At 36.3% G+C, this 27,758-nt stretch overlaps 2 protein-coding genes across 2 annotated transcripts; both read right to left on the reverse strand.

Annotated features, from left to right (window-relative positions):
• Positions 1-901: 901 nt before the first annotated feature.
• On the reverse strand, positions 902-22,703 carry HtrA2 (HTRA2-related serine protease). Its single transcript, XM_089738874.1, is given in 12 exon segments — positions 902-1,207; positions 2,361-2,425; positions 3,492-3,592; positions 5,362-5,475; positions 5,478-5,528; positions 6,209-6,305; positions 7,364-7,495; positions 8,202-8,503; positions 20,199-20,412; positions 21,046-21,257; positions 22,156-22,332; positions 22,598-22,703. Coding segments are annotated over 12 exon segments (1,737 nt in total). The 3' UTR covers positions 902-1,041.
• LOC114244297 (uncharacterized) lies at positions 15,096-17,262 on the reverse strand. The gene is made up of 4 exons (XM_089738873.1): positions 17,112-17,262; positions 16,740-16,997; positions 16,325-16,652; positions 15,096-15,417 (listed from the first exon to the last, which is right to left on the reverse strand). Exons 1-4 carry the CDS (start codon positions 17,124-17,126, stop codon positions 15,182-15,184), a joined length of 837 nt encoding a protein of 278 aa, XP_089594999.1. The 5' UTR covers positions 17,127-17,262; the 3' UTR covers positions 15,096-15,181.
• Positions 22,704-27,758: the final 5,055 nt, after the last annotated feature.

Below are 27,758 nucleotides of genomic sequence, written 5' to 3' on the forward strand. Positions count from 1 at the left end.
AAAAAAAAAAAAAAGAATCGGAGTTAAAAACATCTACAACTTGAAACAAAACATAGTGTTCGCATTAAATATTATGTCATAGTTGAAGAGTCGCTGTCTTTTAGCACAGATTATACATTTCCTTGTTATGACCCCAAATGACGTCACAATCGTTCAAATAACATTCGACCGCGTTTTGTAAGCGGTACATTTAACAAATAACGACATTCCAGTATTCCACTTAAAATTGTGCATCACTTTTTCATATCGCGTAATTATCAGACATTGAAAAAAAACCCATTAAAGCTTGGTGTGGTCAATAAAAGTGATTTAGCGCCATTTCCAGGCGTTCACGTATCCATATTTTATGGTTAATAAACAAACACCTGATTAGATGTAGGCATTTATTACTACAAGCTTCGCTGGTAAGCTTGAATAAATATATATATATATATATACAAAAATACATATCTATATACATATATCATAGAGGCATGAATAACAAAACCAATAATTTACATATAAAGGTTGTTTTAACGTCAATTTGTCATAATAAAATAAACTTTTGTCTAAATTTTATTAGCGCTATGACATGCCTTTCTTCAGACTAGATTAGCAGGGAGTACTGTAACACTCCCTATGACGCGGTAGATTAATTCCGCGTTATAGCAAAACACGTTGTAGTACGAGTAGTACTCTCGCATAACGCGCTTGTATGACCTTGCTGCTGTATAACGCGTTATGTACAAATGCAATATATTATTATATATATACAATTATAATACAATATAGTTCAAAAACTAAGAACAAAAATTTAATGAATTAATTTAATTTTATAACAACACAATTGTCACAACGTGCAAAGATACGCGAAATTAATTATAAATATGGCGGGCTGAAATCGCTTAAAGAGCACCGCGTTATATGAAAGATTACTGTGATTATTAAGTAGGCAGTGGCTTGGCTCTGCCCTTGACGTTACTGTCTTCCATGAACGACGGCAACCACTCATCATCAAGTGAGCCGTATGCTCGCTCAAAAAAAACCACGTCGAAGACTATATCAGTGTATCTCTGGAACAATGGTCAGGTTTATCTGCTGGCGCCCTCTGACGGCGTCAATCTTCAAACTCCCCGTCGTACTTTCTAGAATGTTGTATATGTCGGTTGTATTGTGAACAGGTTTTCCGTTTATTTTGACTACAATGTCGCCTGGTTGTAGGCCCCCGCTGAAAGATCACATCACACACTCATCATTGATCTGGTGAGCTCGCGCCGGTAGCTACCCCGGTCTCAAAGTGGATATGAACCACTGCTCTCTATTAGCCAAGTCCTTTGAAGAGTTAACGCGGCAACGTGAGGCCTTTATGTCGCATGACGAGCAAGCCCGTCAGTGACCTTGAGACATGAGGTCCGACTGTCCCGCCCTTTAAGCCCAACGGATGACTCCTTCCAACGGATGAGAAATAGGCAGGATATTGTATCAGTGATTGGACAAATCTGTATAAATAACACGATAGAGGTCTACCGTTAGTGCACCCAAAAAATATTGGATAGATTTTGATTAAATTATCTTAATTTCGATTCAAACATTTAGTTCTTTATTCTTTATTCTTTATTGTACACACAGTTAATATTACAATAATTGCGTAAGATATAAAAAATGGCGAGCTTAACTCAACAATTGAGTTTTCTACCAGCTAACCGTTCTTAACGAAGGAAAGCTTTAAATGAGTGCTTTAGTATTTATTTAAAAATAGTTACGACAATAATTTCACTATAAACAGTGAAAAACAACGAAAATGAACCAATAGGTATTATACTCCTATAGAATGCTGGACATGCTCTCATACGTGAGGCTTGAGGTCTATCAGGTTTAATAGGCATATGACCCTATAAGAGGCTGGACATGCTGTCATAAGTGAGGCTTGAGGTCTATAAAGCTAGCAGCGGCATTTACTTTTCTTACTTCATAAGCACTAAAGCCGTGAACTTCCCAATAAGGAGTCAATAGTCAATACATGTCAATACAAAAATCACTCACACCTTTTTTTTTATTGCTTAGGTGGGTGGACGAACTCACGGCCCACCTGATGTTAAGCGGTCACTGGAGCCCATAGACATCTACAACGTAAATGCCGCCATCTACCTTGAGAAAATATAAGTTCTAAGGTCTAAGTATAGTTACAACGGCTGCCCCACCATTCAAACCGAAACGCATTACTGCTTCACGGCAGAAATAGGCAGGGTGGTGGTACCTACCCGCGCGGACTTTACAGTACACCTGGATTCGAACCTTGGCCACGAGCCATTATGCCACGACCGGTTCGCACTCTCAAGCTTTGAACGCCATTACTATGACGTAGAGCAAGCAGTACTTACTTGAAAGCCGGAGATCCAATTATGACCTTCCATACAAGGATACCGTGTTGAATATCGGTTGGCATCTACAAAAGAAATTTTTCATATGTTTTTTCTTTAAATAATAATAATAATGCACAAACAAATGACGCACGGTCATCCAACCCCAATTTAGGGTTCTCTGTGTTTTAAGTACCAAATACTGACAAACATATGTTTAAATTTATACATATATAGATAATGAACACCCAGACAAAGAGCAAACAAATCTATTCATAACAAAATGTGTGCGCGATGTGGGAATCGAACCCACGACCCTTGGTGCAACAGTCAGGGCCGCCAACTACCGCACCACCGTGTCAGTCAGTAACAATCACTCAAGGATTCGAAGGTCATCAGATTTTTAAAGTCACAGCAGCAATACATCTTGGTATGGGCAGTAAAACGACCAACTTCTATGACAAACAGACTTCGCAGATGCTTCTTCCATGATGACCTGGAGCTCAGTCAGTAAGTATTTACAGTCGGCATCATTGCGCCACTTTTAAAAGGCGGCACGAGACGAAAACCCTTTTGTCGTAGCCGCCACAAATTACATACCCGATCCTGTGGACAGAATGGTAAACAGTCGACGTCGCCCTAAGCACGTCATTACGGATCCTCCTGATCCATTAACGGTGCTTTTAGGTAGGTACCTCAAGCACTGGTCACCGTCCTCGCCGAACCCGTCGCTTGCGACGAAGGGCTCGACGAGCAAATTAACCTATAGACACAGCCCACTGAGTTTCTCGCCGGATCTTCTCAGTGGGTCGCGTTTCCGATTCGGTGGTAGATTCTACCAAGCACTGCTCTTGCTAGGGCCAGTGTTAGCAACGCCTCCTGGTTTGAGCCCCGAGAGCTCACCTACACGCTAGGGCTACGATGAGACACTCAAGGCCTCTCAAGGCTATCAGCTTAGGTAGGAAAAAAAAGAGTAGCTTTTGTATAGCTGTGTAAAGTCTCTGAAATCACCTGGTATTGAATGGCTATTGGGCTCTTTTGACATCGAGTACCTCCGTCCTAGACATGATGTCAAACATAAACATGGTTATTTAAGATGCGAATAATGCGTTTCGCTCTGAATGGATATCATAGAAAATAAACAATATTTACCTCGGGATTTCTCATCTTCAACTCCATGAGTATGGACGGCGTTAATGAGAGCATGGTGATGCCGAGGTAACGCTTCGAGACTTGAGGAGACTTGGTTTTATCTACAAATCGATTTAAAGTCAGTATTCAAAGGGGTCAAACATTCATGAGTACAACTTTTAAGGTCTATTGTCTTTTAAGGTCTAGAGACATCTGTAGACGATTAGTGAAACTAGGGATTGGCACAATAACGCCATCTAGTAGAGAGTGGATGATCGAAATGAATTAAGTCGTGATATTACCTAATCGTTTTCTAGATTAGTAGAGTGATGTGGGTACGTAACTGTTAGTAAGTTTGGAGCATTTAGTCATCAATTAAAAATTTATTTCATGTTATTAAAATCTTTACGGGCGACAGTAGATTTTAGGCTGTGTCATTTTGCAGCGGGATAAAGTTGCAAACTCTCAAGCTAAATAAATACATTGATATTAGGCTGGACTAATGGGCTTCCTGAATGAATTATAATGTACGGGAATGATACCCCGCCCCGCTTAGCTGCTTGATATATAGTAATGAGCAACAGACGCTGACAGTCGCTGACGCGAATAAACATGTAATTATAAGTAATGTTTTATTGACGGCTCCGATGAGGTGTCCGAAAAAGGGCGCACAACGGACAATCAACAACACACACACCTCCTCCGTCATCACCCAATAAACCTCACAATAACATAGAGGCAGCCAGGCAGTGAGTAGAGACCGGTCCGTTTCCATGATTCAAGAGTCTAACCCATGGAAAGCATTTATCAATATAATATCGTCATTGCAAATTTGAAATCTCCTATGTGTATAATGTACTTTTCGAGAAAATCTAATAATACTACCACCTGAAAAAAGAATATGCAAATATTTTTTAAGCACATAGGATACTTTGAAAAGCAATCCGTAATAAAGTGAAATATTGAGATATGCACATGGGAGTTTTTGCTGAGTATAGGTATTCAAAATAACTTTCATAATACATGAAAACATCATTTTGGTCCAAAATTGTCACATAGGAGATTTTAAATTTCCAACGACGATATATTCATTGATACTCAATGTAGCCTACAAGAAGTTTAGGTGTAACGACATTCATCATTCATATTCATTGTCTATGGTTAGCTACAAAACATAATAATAGACGAGAAGTCTACAACCTTGCTCAATGAGGTTTTTCAATTAAGTAATAGATTTGGTACGGATTTGGACGTATTTGGTAGTAAATGTGTAATTAAGTAAGATTTTAATGTAATGTTATTTATAGTTTTTGTTTTTTTATACAACGCACCGCTTTTTTTATCAATGCATGCAGTCGGTACCTGTAACTGTGTTAGCATTTAGTGTGAAATCAATGTATATGATACCTGTAATGTTCTGTGCTGATGTATAACATGTTGGTACCCAATAAATAGTCGAAATTCGACTATAATTAATTGGAATTGTTTATTAAGTTTGTACACTATTATGATTGTGTTTTATACTTCTATAATCACAAATTTTGCCAAGGCTACACTATAAATTTTTTTAATAAAAACAAACAATATTTAATCTATTCTCAATTTGACCACAGACGTCAAGAACAAAAGTTTGACAATAAATAAATAGTAAGCATGCGTGTGTGCGTCAAATACATGGTATGTAGGGTGTGTAATGTTTTCTTTATTGATTTAATGTATCTTTTATGCATTATTTTAAAAACATATTAGCATTGTGCACTTCTTCTCTATATTCTCTAAGTGTGGAAAATTTCATACTCCTCCGTCCGCGCAATTTTTGTAAAAAGGGATACAAAGTTTTAGCTTCACGTATTAATATATAGATAAAAAATAAACAGTTTAAAATACATACGTTTAGCCAAGAATTCCTTTACATAATCTATGGGTATGGCAAACGATATTCCGTAGGTGACTTTCATGCTGTTAATGCCTATAGCTTCGCCGTCAAGATTGACAAGAGGTCCCCGCTATTACCGAATGTAATCGGAGCATCTGTTTGTATGTAGACTATATTTCTGTCTGAAAAACGAAAGAAATACTGGTGGTAGGGCGTCTGGTGAGCTCACACGGTACCACAACCCTGTCTATTTCTGTCGTGAAGCAGTAATGCGTTTCGGTTTGAAGGGCGGCACAGCTGTTGTTCTGTAAAACCGAGATGTAGACCTCATGTCTCAAGGTGGGTGGCGACGTTTTTGATGTCCATAGGCTCCGGTAATCACTTAGCACCGGGTGGGCCGTAAATTTGTCTACCCAGCTTGAGCGATAAAAAAGCCACATTAGCGTTTTAAATTTCTAGCGTTTCAAAATTATAATAATATGTCACTCAACATTTGCTTTGTTTTAGTTTATGAACTGTAGTTGGGAATTCGTATATGGACCACCTGATGGCCAGTGGTCACCATTGCGTAGAAATGCCAATAATGCCAAAAGTAATTCTGCCGGCTGCCGATTCTCGTCACGTAAACGTAATCTCCATAAACCTAGTTTGCAGATTAACAGATTATAGTGCATGTTCTCATTTTCGACGAAATTGTCGTTTTATATTATACAAAGTTTCATAAAAAAACGATTCGGAATCTGGTCTCCGGAATTCGGTCTCTGATAACCAGTTAATGTCCAGGTAGACAGTGTTGTTACTCGTCAGGAAGGAAAAATAAAATACCAAAAAAACCTGAAAAAGAAATGTGCAGCACTCTGACCTTGTAAGCCAAGTTCGCTTCCAGCTCTCTGAGTAGAACTCACCACACCAGCTGTGACTGTGTTGCTCAAATCAAGGGGACTTCCTATAGCCACCACCTGTAATAATAAGTTGTAGCTATATGACACTTGACCCTTTGGTTTTATCATTTCGTAGGTAATTAAAAATACATCTTCTACCTATCTATATATCTATATAAAAATGAATTGCCGTTCGTTAGTCTCGCTAAAACTCGAGAACGGCTGGACCGATTTGGCAAATTTTGGTCTTGAATTATTTGTGGAAGTCCAGGGAAGTTTTAAATGGTAAATAAATATGAAAATGCTAGGAATGAAATAAAAATAACAATTTTGTTTTTCCTTTGAAGTGTCTCCCGTCGGACGGATTTTTTTTGTTTGTTTTTAGTATATTTCATACAAAAGTTTAGGTATTTTATTTATCGATGGAGGCACTACGAAGTCTGCCGGGTCGGCTAGTTAAAAATACATTTACGGTTCAATTTCGCTTTCTTTATTACCATTACATTATATATTCCACGTCTCAAAGATTTTACAGTTTTCGTGGTCACGACATTTGAATATTGTGCTAATTAAATTAAGTTTAATGAAATATTATGCGAGTTTAGTAGGAGAATAACAACCTCTGTGGCTGTTGGAAATAAATGTTGGAAATAATAAAATGATATAAAAATAGTGAGCTTAAGCAGTAATGGTAGTTTCAATAATGTCTATGACTTGTGAAATCTGAAGAAAATCATGTCGGCTTAGAATTGCACCACCCATCTCTTCCCTTTTCTTGGGCTTAATGAAAGAAGTTCTGTGATAATTATACCCCTGTGGAAATTACGACGAAAGGTAAGATCTTCCACCGAGCCCACAGAAGTTTGAAGAAACAGCAAGAAGGTCCCAATACAATTTTATTACATCATTCGGATTGAAAAGAATATGCCAGTAGTAGTGCAAGATATTTTTACTCTATTTATATATTATGTATTTTATTATTATATATGTTTACTGTATTTATATATACTGTATTATTTATTTTTTTACTGTTTTTACTATATTTATACTGCCTTAATATAGGTTAACTTTCTCAATTATTATATAGTTTTTAGTTATTATATTATTACATCACACAGTACATAACAAATACAAACCCACTCGCCAGGCTTGAGATCAGCAGAAGTACCAAGTTTCATTGTTGGTAGTCCTTTAACTGGTATACGAAGTGTTGCTAGATCTGATTGTAGGTCATAGTGTTCTATGAGGGCTTCGTGTGTTGATCCATCCTGAAATTTACCAATCAACAAATTTAATAATTGCAGAGACACTAACAATTTGTTTTATTTGCATGTAAACAAAACCTAATTGGTATAAAGCATTTCCTACCTTTTTTTCAAGCAAAGGGCCTAACCTCCTACGACGTCCCCGTGTCTAGAGGGCTTGCTGGGTATATGGAACTTGATGATCTGTAGATGTTGGGAGCAGACTGTGGCCTTAAGAATATTTTTAAGGCTCTACCGCAAAGCATTTCCTACCTTATCCAAGTAAGGGTTGCATCAAGGAATTGGTAACTTTATCATCTTTTTAATTCCTGTTAATTTGTAAAGAAGCTAGCCTACTTACTCACTTAATATTAAATATGAAGTAGTTACCAGAGCAAATCAACATCAATGTCTGTTAAGCAGTCTCAATTATACTTTGAGTAACTGACTATTTTACAGGTTAAATTACACAGTATTGTTCGTCATAGAAGTCACACCATCATAAAGCCAAGTAATCAGAGCCTTGGCAGTGTTCCAGCCGTTGCTGGCATCCCTGAACAACATTGACCACAGACCATCACATAGTTTGCATGGTCTGTCTACAAATAAAATAAGATTCATAAGGTTCTCGGGTATCATTAATGATCGTGTAGTTCTTATCCATTTATTATGGTTACATATGCCAATAGAAATTGTTTATTGAATTGAAGATGTCGCAACAAATACTTACAGTTAATCTAACTTTGACGATTGCATTAGGCTTATTGACTACAACATGAGCGTTAGTTAATATCAGCCCGTCTTCCTTAATGATGAATCCCGAGCCATTGGATATCTTTAATTTTTTACCGGTAAACGCATCTATTCTTCGTCCGTCTACTATTTCTATATACACAACAGACGCCGCCGAAACTGCCACAACGTCAGCAATAAAATTATATTTCTCCCTTCGTCCTTTCAAATCATTTACAATTGTAGCAGCTGTTACTTTTTCACGTAAACTAAAATAACCTATAAACCCTATAGTGGCTCCTAAAATGCATCTAAAGTAAGAGCTTTGATTGTCATCACTGTTACTTTTGTAGTTATTTAGTATTGGCACAACACGACTAGTACATCTGTAGTTTATTTTGGATATAGTATTTGTTTTAAAAATACGGAAAAGCCTTAAATTCATTGTTGATTGTTTTTGCTTTCCGCACTTGACATTTCGTCTGTGTCTTTGACAAGCGACAGCTGCAGTGCATTGACAGCTAAAGAGTAGTACTGCTCAACTTATAACGTTAAAATTTTCGTGGTTATTTTTAGCGCATAATATTTTCCATTTAAGCGTTACTACTTTTATCTAGAAATATACTGCTAAGCAGTTTAGGTTCGTTAAGAATTATGTCAACCGATATTTAAGTTCTTGGTTTCAATTTTAGCCCTGCTATGCCTGTAATTACTCTTCCAAGAGACACATTAAAATGATTAATATAATTATAAACTGATTCTCGTTAGTAAATGTTTGAAATGTAAGGAACGAAAGGATGTAGTGGCCCTCTCTGTTGAGAGAATTATTGAAATTTCCTGTGTTGAGCTTGAGCACCTCATTGTTGTCTGCGTCTACAGACCTCCTGATGCGTTATATGATTCTTTTGAAAATATTTTGGAAAATGTATTGCTGAAGCTTTCTGTTTCTAATAAACAAATTTTTGTATGTGGTGATTTTAATATTAATCTTTTAGAAAACACAAATACCACTATTAGATTCAGAACACTGTTAAAGTCATATAACCTCCCAAACTTATTTTTAGAGCCTACTAGGACAACGACCACATCGGCAACATGTTTAGATAACATATTTACAAATGTAACACCGATTAACAAAAAAATTATTAATCAGTTAACATCAGATCATAGTGGACAATTTGTGTCTTTTGAATCTAATATCAATTCTATAGATAAAAATACTCTTGTGATTGTTCCTATTAATAAAAAACGAATTGAGAAGTTTAGAAATAATATTAAGCAAGAACATTCAGAAATTATTTATAACCATAACCCAAATTTGTCATACCAGAATATGTTTGAGAAAATTAATTTGGTCTTTGCTGATGTATTTATTCCTAAAACTGTAACATTAAAAAACAAAACAATGTTCAGCGAGTGGGCCACCACCGGAGTGTACAAAAGTAGAAAAAAGTTATATGATCTGTACTCTGAAAAAGCCTATAATAATGATGAAACATTTCATCAATATGTCAGGAACTATTCAAAAGTATTTAGAAAAGTTTGTATAGCGGCAAAATCTTTACATTTAAGTGATTTAATAAAAAATGCCCCTGACAAGATAAAGATGACTTGGAACATCATTGGTAGAGAAAGTGGAAAAGTCAGAAATAGCCACCAAGAATTCTCATTAAAAATAGATGATAAATTGGTAACCAGTCATGAAGATGTGGCTAATGCTTTTGAAAAGTTTTTCTCTGACATTCCAGTTTCAACTACCACTTCTCTAAATTCATCCCCCACAGCAGCTGAAATATTATTGCATAAACATGTCAACAAATGTAATGAAATTTTTAAATTTAAGAAAATTAATTCAAGCAATATTATAAAAAGTTTTAATAGCCTTAATGTAAAAAATACAGCTGACTTGTGGGGAATATCAGTAAAGATTTTGAAGTCTGTAATAGACATTATTGCTTCTCATCTTGTTAGCATTTTTAATGATTGTATTAGGTGTGGTGTATTTCCTGACTTAATGAAACATAGTAAAGTGATTCCTCTTTTTAAATCTGGTAGTACTGATGACCCCTCTAACTATAGACCTATTTCAGTACTCCCTACGTTGAGTAAAATCTTTGAAAAAATAATTTTGACACAACTTTTAGAACATTTTAATTCAAATAACCTGCTTCATAATAAACAATTCGGGTTTACCAGGGGTCGCTCTACAACTGATGCAGGTGCTTATCTAGTCAAAAATATTTTTAAATCTTGGGAGGAATCACACGATTGTCTTGGAATTTTCTGTGACTTATCCAAAGCATTTGACTGTGTTGAACATGAAACATTGGTGAGGAAACTACATCACTATGGTATTAGGGATGGTGCATTGGAACTTATTACTTCCTATTTATCAGGACGGATACAAACAGTAGATGTGAAAGGTAATAGATCTTCAGGTACCTTGTTGAAAATGGGTGTACCTCAGGGTTCCATTTTGGGTCCTTTTTTATTTCTAATATATATAAACGATTTACCTAGTTTTATTGAGTCCCGACACGAGGTCGTATTATTCGCAGATGATACATCTTTATTATTTAAAATTAAACGACAATTACAAGTCTATGACGAAGTGAATGATGCGATTTCGTGTGTGGTTCATTGGTTCCGTATCAATAACCTATTATTGAATAGTAAGAAAACTAAATGTATTAAATTTACTTTAAAATGTATTAGACCATCTTTAAATGTGAGACAAGTGGATAGTGATGTAATTGTTTCTGAGGAATCATTGGAGCTTGTTGAGTCAACCGTATTTCTTGGTATAACAGTGGACTCCAAACTGCAATGGGGACCTCATATTCATAAATTGGCGAGTAAGCTCAGCTCTGCAGCATACGCAGTAAAAAAAATTAGAATGTTAACAAACGCGGACACGGCTCGTTTAGTTTACTTTAGTTACTTCCACAGTGTCATGTTAGGACATGACACTGTGGAAGTGTCATGCCCATAGCCCCATAGCAAAATGCCATAGGTGGCATTTTGCTATGGGGCAATGCGGCCGATGTAGAAACGATATTTATTCTGCAGAAAAGAGCTATACGCGCTATTTATAACATGCACTCAAGGGAATCCCTGAGGGAGAAATTTAAAGAAATTAAAGTTCTCACTATGCCATCCCAGTACATTTTTGAAAATTTGATGTATGTTCGTAAACATATTGAGGAGTTTCCTAAAAAGTCGGACATACATAATAGAAATACTAGGAACAAACACAAGCTTGTTGTGCCGATGAGTAGGTTACATAAGATACGAAATTCATTCGGGTGTTTGTCTGTGCGCCTGTACAACAAAATCCCACAAGATGTTCAGAACCTACATATACATAGGTTTAAGAAAACTGTTAAAGAACATCTGTGCAATAAAGCTTACTATAAAGTCAATGATTATCTAGAAGATTGCACAAAGTGGGAATGAGTTGCTCGCTCCGGGCATTTCAATATTGTAGTAATTGTTACGTTATAATACTCATTGTAAAAAACTCATATTTAAAAAAAAATGTAATATTAATAAAATAATAAATAATAAATGCTTATTAAAAAAAAAAAAAACATGCCCGCTGAGTTTCTTGCCAATTCTTCTTAGGACAGGTGAATGAAGTTAGCCCGTCAAAAAATTTTTTTTTTCTTATTTTGTACTTATTTTCTATTAATTCGTTTGTTCATCATTTGTTTATGATTGTTCACTGTTAATAATTGTTTGTTCTGCATTTATTTATTTTAAAAAAATATTTAAAAATATACCTACAAGTTAGCCCCTCTAATGCAATTTTTAATATTTTTTCATCCTTAATGACTCGTAAATATTCATTTTCGATTGTTCTTATATAAAACACGTTTGTTCTCTTTCGAAATTACTCGTTTTTTGTTTAATTTACTATTTTTATTAGTTGAATAAATGTATGCAAAATATGTGTACTGCGCATGCGTCAACTATAATGCCTAAACTTTCTACGCGGTGTTAATCGAGAAAAAAAAAACAAATATAAATCCTGAAGGAGCAATTAATTGGTATACAGTTTAATTAAAAAAATTAAAAAATAAATAAATGAAATAATGTGCATTGGCGTTAAGTTAGACCAAATACATTTTTTCCATCCTCCTACTTATCGTTATGAAGGTATAAAAAAGATAGGGAGTTCACATAGGTAAGAGAACAAACGTGTTTTATATAAGAACAATCGAAAATGAATATTTACGAGTCATTAAGGATGAAAAAATATTAAAAATTGCATTAGAGGGGCTAACTTGTAGGTATATTTTTAAATATATTTTTTAAATAAATAACTGTAGAACAAACAATTATTAACAGTGAACAATCATGAACAAATAATGAACAAACGAATTAATAGAAAATAAGCATAAAATAAGAAAAAAAAATTTTTTTGAGGGGCTAACTTCATTCACCTTCTCAGGACGGAGGCTAATTCTTGTGAATTGGCGGTAGTTCTTTTGACGTTCAACAAGTATGTACTTTCATTTATGTTGAATAAAAATTTTTTTGATTTGATTTGATTTGATTTGATTTAATGACCGGGTATTACCCTACCATTCCTTAGTAGTAGATTTGTGTGCCTTTGGTGTTGGCGATGTCCATGAGTTATAAAAATATCCACCTAAATTTAGGTAGACTAGAAGGTCGTACGTCATCAATAATAAATATATTATAATTAAAAGTATTACCACGTCCGAAACTTTCTCAACTTTCGTATTGTTTCTAGACCGGGATTTGAACCTTTGGATCATCGGAGATGCTTAGGAAACAGATATTCATTTTTCTTTTAGTCTTAGCGAATCTTAGACATACGCCCGAAATTAATAAGCTATCTCAATCCCTTTTTAGCCATCTAAGATTGGAAACGCAATCCTTTTTTCGTTAAAAGTGTGCCAATAACCAATCCATAGATCGAGATTGCAATCTTACAACATGTTCAATCTTTGGGAGGACCGATCCCAGATTGCGGATTGCCCTCTGTACGTAAATGACAGTTAGGGTGTGTTAATAAACGATCTTTCCATTTTGACGTTTGTTTCGATCGGGCGAACAATCTGTTTTTGCGATCCAAGGAATTGCTCAGATTAGGATCGATTACAATTTTCAAGTATTTATATTTTGTGTTTTTTTTAATTTAAAACTAAGAAAAATGGCATTTTCATTAGTTACAAGTGATAGTGACAGTGATCTAGAGGGTTTAGGCCAATTATCGGATTGGGATAATAGTGCTTCTGATAGCGATAGTGATGATATTGTTCTTCACGACGACGGCTTTCGGGGACGTCGTGCTTCTCGAAAAATCCGAAGAATCAATTACATGCAGAGTCTCGATGATGCCGAGTTCACCTTTAGGTTTAGGTTATCTAAACCTGCAGTCAATCAGCTTTTAAATGAAATAATACCTTTTATCCGCGTGACTTCATCAAGGTTAGTATATACCTTCTCAATAATACACAAGGTTTATGCATGTACCTGAATCTACACGGCAATAAACTTTCGTTATAAACTTTCAGGAATCATGGAGTTTCTCCAATACATCAACTCTTATTGACGTTACGATTCTATGCATTGGGTACCATGCTCATCTCCATAGCCGACTTTGTTGGTGTGTCGAAATCGACAGCAGGCAGAATTGTGAGAGACATATCAATATGCATTGCTAGATTGTATGATAAGTATATACATGTGCAACAAGGAGGAGCGGAGAAATTTTACAGAATTGCTGGATTTCCTCGGGTTCTTGGAACAATTGATTGTACACATATTCGCATACAATCTCCATGTAAGTTCAAAGTAAAACTAACATCCTATTTAATTGATGTTAATTTTTGTGAAATAAGTTTAAATCATTTTCATTTTACACATATTACAGGCCGCTTAGTTGGAGAAGAATTTAGGAATAGGAAAGGTTACTTCTCCTATAACATCCAAGCTGTATGTGATGCTGATTTGAGACTAATGAATGTTGTAGCTCGTTGGCCAGGTTCTGCACATGATGCAACTATTTTTAACAATTCGGTTCTGAGAGGTGAACTATTTTATAGTTTGAATAAACCACAATATCATTACTTTTTGCAGATGAATAATTTTATGCAATATTTTTTGCAGCTCAATGTGATGCAGGTCAGTTTGGTAACCATTGGTTACTTGGAGATAGTGCCTACCCCAACAGACCTTACTTGCTGACTCCTGTTTTGAATCCAGTGATAGAAGCTGAGCTGAGATACAATCAAGCACATATAAAAACTAGGAACACCATTGAACGGTAATAATTGAAGAATACTTTTACATACATAGATTACTTTTTTATTCTTGGATCATAGTCTATTCTTTTTTTGTACAGCACATTTGGAGTCTGGAAACGTCGCTTCCCTGTGTTAGCACTAACACTCCGTTTGTCACAGCCAGTAATTCAGTCAGTGATAATAGCCACTGCTGTATTACACAACATCTGCAGGAATCACAGCCTTGAGGAAGTACCTCCAGAAGTTGAGATACTGGGTGGAGACAATAATGTTGAAGATGGCTCTCAAAATATGGATATGCAAGATATCAGTGGAAGAACTGATCTTATAAATAATTTTTTTAATTCAGAAGAGAACTAATAAAATTCATAATCTTAAAATTTCATTTGTGTAATATGTATATTAAATAATTATGAATCTGTATCTGAATTATGTTTTATTTATCTTTGTAATAAAAAACTATTCAATGTTAAACTTCCATATTTTTCTGATTGATAGAGTTCAGTGGACATCGCACTGATATCCACTTGAATAAAGGGTGAGGTCTATGCCCAGCAGTGAGTACTGAAAGGTTGATGATGATGATGTAATTTTAAATGAAAAGATGCTTACAATTAGTTTTTATATTTTTTACAGTTATTTATTTAATATTTCGAACTTTAAATTTACTATCTTAACATAATTTTTTTATCTTCTTATCTTAATTTTCTTCTAACTCTATGTTTAATTTTTGATTTTCTAATTTTAATTTTTGATTTTCTAATTTTAATTTTTCTATCTCTAAGTTTAATTTTTTATTTTCTAATTTAATGTTCTTGTTTTTTAACTTGTTTTGTAGCAAGTTGCTTTTCAAATTTTTTTTCTTTTCTGTGTAATACTCAGCTATTGCAACATTCCTTGCAGATCTTCCTTCATCGCGATTCCTTTTTTTTTTCTCTGGAATTAAATATGAATGTTTATTGAGAATTGTTGTTCAACAATAGGTTTTTACACATGAGTCGTCTATTATCAAAGGCGGCAATCTGACTTTTGGACAATGATTGGTAAATCAGAAAAACGAATTATTGACTTTGTATTCCATTGGCAGTCACAAAACTCTTCGGAACGACATCTTAGATAAATAACAGGTTAACTATTAACCTTTATTTAATGCAGGTTTTGAACCGTATTCTTTGAAGGAGACGATTATATTCAAATAAATCTGTATTGACATATCAATAAAAATTTTTTGTCCAAATGTACAGATTGCCGCCTTTGATAATAGACGACTCACATATGAGGCCTATAAAATCAAAGGCAGCTAGCTAAACGCCTTAATGTCGTAAAATGGATTAACAATGGCGCTATCTTGTTTAGTTAGTTGGACACGCCTTAGTGTTTTCATGTTATAACAAACGCAGCTAAATCTCTAACAAATTCAGTTCAAAAAAATGTTTTTACCCTGTATTAAGTACTAATAAACGAAGTTTTATCATTTGAAATTCAGATTATTAGTAATATTCTCATTCTTTATAAATCTGCTTTAAAATAAAGAATATCGTAGCTATCCGAACAAAGTTATTTCAGATTCTCAAGCCGGAAGTGTTGCTAACGCTGGCCCTAACAAGAGCAGTACTTTGATGGATCGGTAGGATCCGTAATTACTTGTTTAGGGCCGATTTTTGTAGTTTACCTGAACATTTGACAAACTTGGATTTAGCTGCCTTTGATTTTATAGGCTTCATATGGCCTCAAACTGTTTATTTTCAATTTGTTTAACAATGAGTATTAGTGAATGCACATAATATGTACATAGAGCACTAAAAACACATACATACTTTACAACATTAAAAATTATTTTTACCTCTTCTAGGTGTAGTAAATGTGACATGGTGAGGTTCGTCTGGAGCCAACACAACCTCACTATTGTCATTCAACTCACAGTCCAACACAACAGATTTGGCCAAAGACACTGGTGGGGTTGAATTATTTTTAATTTCCACATTTAAAACCCTGGCATCTTCACAAGAGGAGTCAATATTAGCACAGTCACTACAACCAGCAAGTAACATTTCTGGTTCCCTATCACCCCCAAATGGCACTATGAATCCACTGACTGTGCTTCCTAATAATGAACCCACTCTGTCCAATATTTCGTCTGGAGGTATATATTCAGCAACGCCACCACCAGTCTGGAAAAGAAATTGAATATTGTTTAATCACTTATAAATGTCATGTCCAAGGAAACAGCAGTAAGTGATATAATGATTCAAACTAACCTTAATGCGATTCATCCTTATCTTGGTATTGTATTTGCGACAGTTCTTCTTTAAATTTTCCCACTTCAACCTTAGTTGTTGCGGTGTACGACGACAAGTAGCTGTGTTTGCGTTAAATCGCTCCGCTATACAATGCCACTCTTTTTTTTTTAAGCTGTTGTTGGTGGCGTTGGTTGTCTTGGTGGTTATTATTCTGCTATTCTCTATCAATTCTATTAACGCTTTCGTTTCATCTTTAGACAGAGGTTTGCCTCTTACCTAAAAGTGAAAAGGTTATTGTATTTTTTAACTACATTAAACAATGCGTGGGAAAGGACAATTCATCACTAGATTGTACTTTACATATGTAATTTATGTCACAAAATTACTTACCACTTCAGAATCCATTGCAAAATGAAAATTAAACACAAGAAACACAGTACATACAAACTAACTTTTCGTATTTTTGTTTAAATGCCAATGGCTGTTTTCGTAACGTTCCGTTACTCACTGTACAAAATTATTCGTCCATGAACGTCTAAACTAAGAAGCTATAACATTTTTAGACGTCAAATATGGTGTATTATAGTAGCAATTTTATAAATAATTAAATCCAAATAGTTATAGAAAAAATTTAATGGTATATTTGGGACTTCAAATAAATGAACATACCATAATGAATATTAAAGTTCGGCGTAAGACGGAATGGTTAAGAGGGAAAGGATCGTCGGCTATCCGTTGTTAAAAAAGGATTGCAGCTGTAGAGATTAGTTATTGGGACTCGGATCGAAGATCGATCCATGGCTATTAACATATCTAGATTGCTTTCAATCTCGGATTGCAGATATGTTATTGGTTTCGGGCGTTAATTAACTATGAAAAGTGTAAATTATTCAAATCGTTGGAAATTGTAAAATTAAAAGATGAATGTCTTAGCGATCCACGGATTTATCGTGCAAGTGTCGGCCGGCTCCATCGTGTTGCTAAGAGAGGTGAAGAATACCAGTAGACTTACGACCCTAGTGTACATTTACCGGGCTAACGCGCATTACGCTGCCTAGCCGGATTTGATTAGAACCTACTAGTGCAGCTTTAGAGATTCTTTCAAGTGTAGAAATTACGGAAGTTCTTGACAAGGTCTTTTTTTTAGTGGGTTATAGAGATATTTCGCTGGTACGCCTGTCACTCGCACTTCGACAGCATATAAATTAGCCGTATACATTATTGGTTGGCCCGTTCGTAAGATTGCGATCTTGTATTTACAACTTTATCTTGTTTAGTCTATACGTATATTTGTTTCTCACGGTACAGTAAGCTTATTATTAATTAAATTAAATTATTAATTAAACGAGAAATTAAACTGTAATAATTTTTATTTCATTATTTACAAATTACGTTTTGGATATTATATTAAATAAGGATAAATAAGACACCATAGTAAAACCTTAAGATTTTTGTATAGACAAAATTATTTTCAATTACAGATAATAAATTTAACATTTAAAATGTTTGTGTATTATAATAAGTCTTATCATTTATGTAATCAGGAACTATTCTAAACTCTTATTCACAATATTATATTAAAGATTATCCTAAGGTCAGCCCCTAAATGTATTTTTGTTCGTAAAATTACAATTGACACGCTCACTATCTACCTGGTGTTAAATGGTAACTGGAGGAGCACATCACAGTCGGGGTACCTTGTGACGAGACCCACAATTATAATATTTCCATATAGCCTTACTATAGACAATTAAAATTTTATTAATGTATATGCATAATGATTACAGTACCTGCCGATAAATATTGCACATCGACCTTTGGAAAAGACAGTCGGCTAACTTCGGCGTCATCACTGTCGCACGAAACACTAACAATGCGGTATCAGTTAGCACCACATACTACGCTCTTGAACACCGACTGACAAACGTCATAGGTCACATGTTCACGTTAGGTGTGACTAAAAAACAATTGTCCGGAACGTGTTTCTAAGCAAATTTTAGTTGTAGACCATCCCTAAATATGAAACTAACCTTTACATAACAGGCATACATATGCCTTAAGAATATTTTATACTAGCGACCCGCCCTCGCTTTGCTTCGGAAACATTAAAACACATATGAAACAAAAAAAAAAAATTTTTTTTTAAAAAAAGTAGCCTTTTTCATTAGGGACAATGTCAGCTTCTAATGGAAAAAGAATTTTTCAAATCGGTCCAGTAGTTTCGGAGCCTATTCGAAACAAACAAACAAACAAATCTTTCCTCTTTATAATATTAGTATAGACAAAAACTTCTCAGATCTGTCATCCACAATTAATCAGATCAATAAAATAACTCACAATCGTTTTCTCATTATTTCCTAAATACCACACATAATGTTCACTATATCGAATGAAATAGTTTCTATCGGTTTGAATGGCTTAAAATGGAGCTAAATTAAAATATTTTGGCACTTTTTTTTTTGTAACATACCCAAGCATATTTTCTTTATAAACTATATAGATACATTTCTTGCAATTGTTCTTAGTAACAATAGGTTTGAAAAAAATAATTATAACTGAATCTTATTTCGAATGCTCAAAAGTTTGCACCATTACAAAACTACATCTAGGCCGCGAAAACCTCAACAAACTTCATAGACACTAAATTGGTTGGTCCCAGTAATTAAGTCCTTATTAAATCATAATTTTAACGTACTGTACAAAACAGATTTAAATAAGATATTATAATTCGCCACAATATGTTACTTTCGCATTTTCTTTAGCTTAGCTGTGATAGTGATAAGTGTATATATTCAATATCGCGAACATACAACATAAGGTTTCTCTATAAATAATTAATTAGATTACCGCCCTTTGATACCACATAAATTACATAGAAAATCTTGTTTCATTTTCAAAGGTACCTCCTACCTATTCGGTCATGATGTACGCACACGCTCATTACTATTTACAAGGACGTTTTTAAAAACATAGGTTAAAGGGTTTTGAATTGAATTCCACAATTCTGCTATTACACAGTCGTGCGTGGGGAAGGCTTATGTTCAACAAAGGACGTTTGTAGGCCGAAAGATACGTACGAAAGTCATACGCCATGTTTGGACTCTTCCAATAATAGAAAGGTTAGATTTCGAGTGATACAAAAAAACATATGCGAACGGGTACTAAACATAGGCCTAAAAGGTCCAGCCAACAACATCACCCGTGCTAGAGCTCATCTCGGCAGTCTGAGCTGGGTATGTATGATTTTATCTGTTATTTGAATTTTAGGCGTACATAGGAAACCTAGATTGCAGCCAAGTACCCTATCTTTCTCCGGCTAGCAAACGAATGTTTGGTCCAGACCTAATACACCATTCAATTAACCGGGCACATGCACACATTCACACATATAAATCATTTACTCATAGAAATGTTAACTAGCTTATTCGTGTGCGTGCAACGCCGCAACGAAAATTTACAAGAGACTTAACGTTATACCGCAGTTTTCGACACCGTTTAAATTCCCATTAACTTGACCGTTGTGTTTGACCTTCGCATCACCGTTAACTGCATCTGGCCGGTACTTGTGGAATACTTGACAGAAGGCCTCGTCGTCTCTCGGTAGGTCGTAGTTTATTTTGTTAGCCGCCAACCAGGCCGCTCCCATTGCGCTCGATACTTTTAAGCGTACCAATTCCAATTCGCACTTCACCTATAACGTAACATGTAACGTTATTATTTTATAACGATCTGCTATTTATTTATAACGATACGCTATTTATTCATAACGATAAGCTATTTATTCATAACGATAAGCTTTTTATTCATAGTGTCGCTGTTATTGATTTTCGTTTTCGTTAGACGAACATTTGAAGTCGTCGTGGCTTAAAAGATAAGACGTCCGGTGCATTCGTGTTGAGCGATGCACCAGTGTTCATCCCAGGCGGGTACCAATTTTTCTAATGAAATACGTACTCAAGAAATGTTCAGGATTGATTTCCACGGTGAAGGAATAACATCGTGTAATAAAAATCAAACCCGCAAAATTATAATATGCGTAATTACTTGTGGTAGGACCTCTTGTGAGTCCGCGTGGGTAGGTACCACCACCCTGCCTATTTCTGCCGTAAAGTAGTAATGCGTTTCGGTTTGAAGGGTGAGGCAGCCGTTGCATCTATACTTGAGACCTTAGAACTTATATCTCAAGGTGGGTGGCGCATTTACGTTGTAGATGGGTTTCAGTAACCACTTAACACCAGGTGGGCTGTGAGCTCGTCTACCCATCTAAGCAATAAAAAAAATCATAGCATCGTTTTTGTTGATTTTCGTTGCCGTTACAAATTACCTTTTTAGCGTTAAGCTCATTTAGCATTCCCGGTTTCAACACGTCCCAGCTGTTCCACACCGAACCAACGCAGACGACTCTCAGTCTTTTGGCGGTGCTCCGTCTCGCCAGCGCAACGACGTGAGCCGCTAACGCACCGCCAGCTTCGGCGAAGATATGCCTCGATAGCTCGTCACCTTTGTATGCCAATGCCGATAGCTTTACCGTTAAACCTGGAGACGTCATCAAACAAAAGCACTGTAAACGCTAATATGCTGAAATTACGGGCTCAAGACTTATTAGTTAAGTATTAGTCTCAGATGAATTTGAATAATGGAAATAAGCAGAAGAGTGTTACAAGGGACCCAGTAGGTTGTCATGTTATAAACGTTTTAATTAAATAGCATGTTGGTATTAGCGTAATTTAATTATTTAATATTTCGTTTCGAATTGTACAAAAGCTATTCTGTGACATCTTTTTTCTTCCTACCTGTTCTATTATTCTATATCTGTTATACTAGATTCACAGAACTAGTAGGTGAGCTCACGGGACTCTAACCCGACGACGTTGCAAACATTAACCCTAGCAAGAGGACTGCTTCGCAGAATCTACAACCGGATTTTAAACGCGACCCACTGAGAAGAACCGCCGAGAAACTCAGTGGGCTATGTCTATGGGTTAATTTACTCGTCGAGCCCTTCGTCGCAAGCGACGGGTTCGATGAGAACGGTGACCGGAGCCAACGACATTGCAAACACTAACCCTAGCAAGAGCAGTGCTTCGCAGAATCTATCATCGGATTGGAAACGCGACCCACTGAGAAGATCCAGCGACAAAGTCGGTGGGCTGTGTCTATGGATTAATTTACTTGCCGAGCCCTTCATCGCAAGCGACGGGTTCGACGAGGACGGTGATCAGTGCTCGAGGTATTCTATGACGCTATTCCAGTTATTCTACTAAGACCACTAAGACTTCAATCTTCATTCTTCAAAATGCCCGGCGTAATTCACTTCATGTAACTATTGGCCCCGGTAACCACTAAAGGACAAGATGAGCCTTGATGGGCCAAGACTGGCCCAAAGTTGCCAAATCTGGTAATGCAAAAAAATAAGGAAAAATCTTTCACATACCCGCAAATTGCGATTTATTAAAGTTCTTATAGGCGTGTGGAAGCAGATCCGCTCTGGTGTCAGCATCGAAATGTTCCCTGATCACTTCCCATACGTTGTGCGTTGGATATGGAGAGATACGGAGACCATCGACGTCATCTATCACCGATTTCACGGCTTTATGCGCTATCCAGTAAGCTGTGAAAAGGAATTGTAGGATTTGAACCATAATTCACAACACTATAAGTCCACTATTTCCACTTTTTACTGTACAATTGAAACTAAAACCTTATGGCTCAATGTGGGAAAATGAAACAAAGCCGCAGGATATCACTTCCCGGGATCCTCTAAAAAGTCCACTGAAAAAATCTCTTATTATTATTATTTATTTTATTTTATTAGGGTTGTAGTAAAAAATAACGACAGAATAAGCAATAAAAAAGCGTGCCAACGAATAGCTTACCTCCACCTTCGTCGCCGAGCAAATGTCCCCAGCCACCGCAATTATGTTGTTCTCCATCCGACGTACGTAATAGTGCATTCGAACCGGTACCTGAAGAAGAAACCATTAAAAACCGGTTATAAAAAATATTTATTAAATTATAAAAAACAATTAGACACACAATCACAATTTTTTTAGTAAATTTTTATCGAAAATTTCATAAATTCTGGCGACCCTAATATGTTTTAAAGTCAAACTAAAGACCATTCACAATGTATACGGAAATATATCGGTAAAGGCTGTGTGTCATCTATGGTGTCTCACTCTAGATTTTGCTCTCAAATCTTGTCATACGTAACGGTTGGCGTTCAGCTGAGTTTTTTTTAAAGCGTACGGAGCAATGCTGAAAAAAGTCATCAGTAGGTCTTTAAAAGTGGCCATTAGCTACGAGACATACACTTGAAGCTTGGGCCATTTTACACAACTATCCAAAAAATAAGTGTTATATTTTTAGGTTCACTTTGGGAGTTTATTCCACCATAAAAGTGAACAGGTTATGAGATACCATTAGAATCCTTACATAATTCCAAATGACAATAGATATAATTATTACAACATACTAGTCCCGTTTTTTTACCATTCACAAAGTTCAGCATGGGGTTTAGGTACATTCAATTAGTACGAAATTCTGTGAGGTCAATTGAGAAATATCTAATATAGGAAATATTTTGTGATTGTCCCATCAAATACCGAGAAAATCTTTCACAGAGCGAGGGTTTTGCGTTGACGATACGTCGTGTTTCGGATCTAGCATTACATATTATTATTATGCTAGATGATACCTTACAATAATTATGAACTCTTTTCCTCCTACCTATTCACTGTTAGCCTAAGGGGCTAATTTAGTTAGGCCCGGACGTGTATTATGGACACAGACAACAGACAAGCTTAATACCTGCATCTCAAATAATATACTTCACGGGGACCAATAGAATCAAGATCTGACAGAAGTTTCCCCATCACGGCAAATATCTTAATATCACAATTGTTTTAGGACGGGAAAGTCCCGTTGGTTTAAAGCTCTTTACAAAAATATATTCTGTTACAATCGTTGTATGTGAATCATAGGAAAACCACAACGCTGTACACAGCTTAGTGCGTGCGGATAGTACCTATTTTGTGAAAGTACCGAGTGCAATGAACTCACTTTGTTTGATTCAAACGCTGCATGCAAGACCTCTCTAATGTCTTCTAAGTTCTATGTAAAAAACAACGATATTCTAAAATTATATTACTTCAAATATATGAAATAGGAGTGTTAAGGCGTTTCGAGATTTGATGTAAGGTTTTTTTTTCACCTGGTTTTAAGTGGTCACCGGAGAAACTTATGGTTTATTTATATCTCAAGTGCTTAATAAATACGCATGTTACAAATTTTGCGGGTTTGGATTTTATTACACAACGGTATTCCATCATCTTGGAAGTCATCCGTGAGCATTTGTTAAGTACATATTGCATTAGAAAAATTAGCATCTGCCCGCGGAATTTGAACACCGGCATAGTCGAATCGCTCAATAAAAAAGCACCGGGCATCTTATTCTTTAGGCTTTTTTTATTGCTTAGATTAGTGGACTATTTCACGGCCCACTTGGTGTTAAGTGGTTACTGGAGCTCATAAACATATACAACGTAAATGCCGCCGCCTATCTTGATATATGCGTTCTAAGATCACAGTTTTTACAGTATAACGGCTGCCCCACCCTTCAAACCGAAACGCATTAATACTTCACGGCAGAAATATGGGCAGGGTGGTGGTACCTACCCGTGCGGATTGACAAAACGTCTTACCACCAGCAAAACCGACAACTCCATCGATATACGGGACATAAAAATGTTACCTTACTATACACTAAAAACTAATATAAAAAAAAAAGACATGCCCGCTGAGTTTCTTGCCAGTTCTTCTCAGGACGGAGGCTAGTTCTTGTGAATTGGCGGTAGTTCTTTTTGACGTTCAACAAGTATGTACTTTCATTTATGTTGAATAAAAATGTTTTGATTTAATTTGATTTGACTATAAATTCATCCCTATTTCTTATTGTAGGCTTACAAAGCTTCAATAACTCATTAATAAGACCATAGCTGTAATATTCTATAGATTGACAGACGAAATTTTTTCGTTAAAGCACCTGCTAAAGTTTTTATGTACGCATATTTCTTAACTGATTGACGTGACTTCACACATGCATTCTTACACACAAAGTTCGCATTGCAAAACAATCTAGACGTTTATATAAATAAACTAGCTATACCCGTCCGCTTCGCTGGGCATTTAAAATTAACATCATTATTTCTCACCCCCCAAAGATTCTCATCATTAACACCCCCGCAACTGGTGTAAGGAGTTCAACACTTATATAAATATTAGCATATCCATTAAGTACATGTATTTTCTACATCGATACCAAGTTTCAAGTCAATCGGATGCATGGTTCAGTAGTTATAACGGAACATCCGTAAAAACCACTGTAGATTTATATATTACTAGCTGACCCGGCAGACTTCGTAGTGCCTCAATCGATAAATTAAAGACCTAAACTTTATTTAATTCCGAGAATTTTCATATTTATCTACCTTTTAAGCCTTCTCTGGACTTCCACGAATAATTCGAGGCCAAAATTAGCCAAATCTGTCCAGCCGTTCTCGAGTTTTAGCGAGACTAATGAATAGCAATTCATTTTTATATATAGAGATTAGTATTAGTATAGATAAAAAACCAGTCTTCGTCCTTATTGATATAAAAAGGTGTGTTTCTTACATTCGGTAAAACATAATTTTAACAGCAATGTCGTTTGTCCGTGAAATAAACTGGAAGTAAAACTGGATTTATAACAAATAAAGCAAGCTCTTTGTTTATCGTGATATTTTTACTTAAGCGATTTTTATTTTTTTCTAATGACAATCCCCATCACTAATGCCAGTAACGTGCATCACTATGTTCGTAAGGTAAGACTGCGATGGGTGGTGGTGTATTTACGGGTGGTAGGTCCTCTTGTGAGTCCGCGTGGGTAGGTACCACTACCCCGCTTATTTCTGCCGTGAAGAAGTAATGCGTTTCGGTTTGAAGGGTGGGGCAGCCGTTGTAACTATACGTGAGACCTTAGAAATTATATCTCAAGGTGGGTGGCGCATTTACGTTGTAGATATCTATGGGCTCCAGTAACCACCTAACACCAGGTGGGCTGTGAGCTCGTTCAACCATCTAAGCAATAAAAGTCAGACATAGACATCTACAACGTAAATGTGCCGCCACCCACCTTGAGATATAAGTTCTAAGGTCTCAAGTATAGTTACAACGGCTGCCCCACCCTTCAAACCGAAACGCGTTACTGCTTCACGGCAGAAACGGGCAGGGTGGTGGTACCTATCCGCGCGAACTCACAAGAGATCCTACCACCAGTGAAAAACGTCACGTCAAACCATAAAACCTCGTCTTAACAAAACCCTAATACAATAAACGCCGAGCGTGTTTTATTGAATCACTTGTTTTTTCCAGCAATAAAGCCGTCGCTCGATAGGTTATCGAAACATAAATATGAACTAATGCTCTCATTTCTTGACACGACGCGGCGATGTAGAGCTTTCTTTACATTGCGTTGTTTGCATGATTAAACAACAACTAATAGCATATTGTTTATACAAGAATACTCTCGCTTATTGATTGAAACACGATCGTAATCACAGACACGTTTTTTTCTTTTTTCTTTTTTTTTCCTACCTAAGCTGGTTGCCTTGAGAGGCTATTCCAGCGTAACCTTAACTAGTAGGTGAGCTCACGGGGCTCAAACCTGACGACGTTGCTAACACGAACCCTATCAAGAGCCGTGCTTCGCAGAATCTACCACCGGATCGGAAACGCGACCCACTGAGAAGATCCGGCGCGAAACTCAGTGAGCTGTGTCTGAGGGTTAATTTACTCGTCTAGTCCTTCGTCGCAAGCGACGGGTTCGACGAGAACGGTGACCGGTGCTTGAAGTACCTAAAAGCGCCGTTAGTGGATCGGGAGGATCCGAAATGACGTGTTGACACGAAAAGTATTGATTGCATTAATTACATTTCCTCTTTAGTTATTGACTTTTGAAAAGTCATCAGTAACTCAATAGATTCTTTGAGAAACAAAGGTGCAATAATTACTTACTTAACGCTTTTTTTGATTTTATACATCTATAAAATGGGTAGATACCAGGAGCCTGACTGTTTCCATCGCGAAGCAAAAATGCATTCTGGTTTGAAGGATGGAGCAGCTCTTAGAATACACGCTGTGACGGTAGGCACCGGCTTGGCTCTGCCCCTGGCATTGCTGAAGTCCATGGGCGACGGTAACCACTCACCATCAGGTGGGCCGTATGCTCGTCTGCCTACAAGGGCAATAAAAAAAATATAACTCAGACTTAGACCTCATGACACGATGAACCCGTGTTCTGGTCTATGGGATCTGGCATCAGCATCAGGCCACGGTGACCGGTCTAAGCAATAATTATAAACGTCTCCTTTTCGTTTTTAATAAGCATAATTAATTCACTCAATAACTAAATTAACATTGCCGTTTCCAAATGTCATTCCAATTCATACAAGGTCGTTTTAATCTCAATCAAGTTTAATAGCGTTCCGCGTATTGATGCGAATAACAATTCAGTTCTCAACATAAATCTCGAGATTCATTTGACATCTTTTTATTGGGTATAATGCACAGACGCGTTATGTCATAAGGTCATATCCATACGACAGCATGAACTCGTAGCCTTGTCAATTGTATTCATGCACCATTCTACAGTCTGGTTGGGCGTTATAAAGAGTAGGCACCAACCTTTGAAAGATGGGATATATTATAGTATATTCTAAAATGTCTGCTTGGGCGTGAAGAAGACTAGATATCAACCTTTGAAGGTTTGGAGGATAGGATATGCTATATAATTTATATACTTCAAAAGACCGATGGTATTCTTTCAATAACCAAAAAGCACGTGCTGCATCACGATCTTACTGGTGGTAGGACTTCTTGTGAGTCCGCACGGGTAGGTACCACCACCCTGCCAATTTCTACCGTGAAGCAGTAATGCGTTTCGGTTTGAAGGGTGGGGCAGTCGTCGCAACTATACTTGAGACCTTAGAACTCATATCT

This window comes from Bombyx mandarina, chromosome 26 (genome assembly GCF_030267445.1).
Source record: "Bombyx mandarina strain Sakado chromosome 26, ASM3026744v2".
Classification (NCBI taxonomy): domain Eukaryota; kingdom Metazoa; phylum Arthropoda; class Insecta; order Lepidoptera; family Bombycidae; genus Bombyx; species Bombyx mandarina.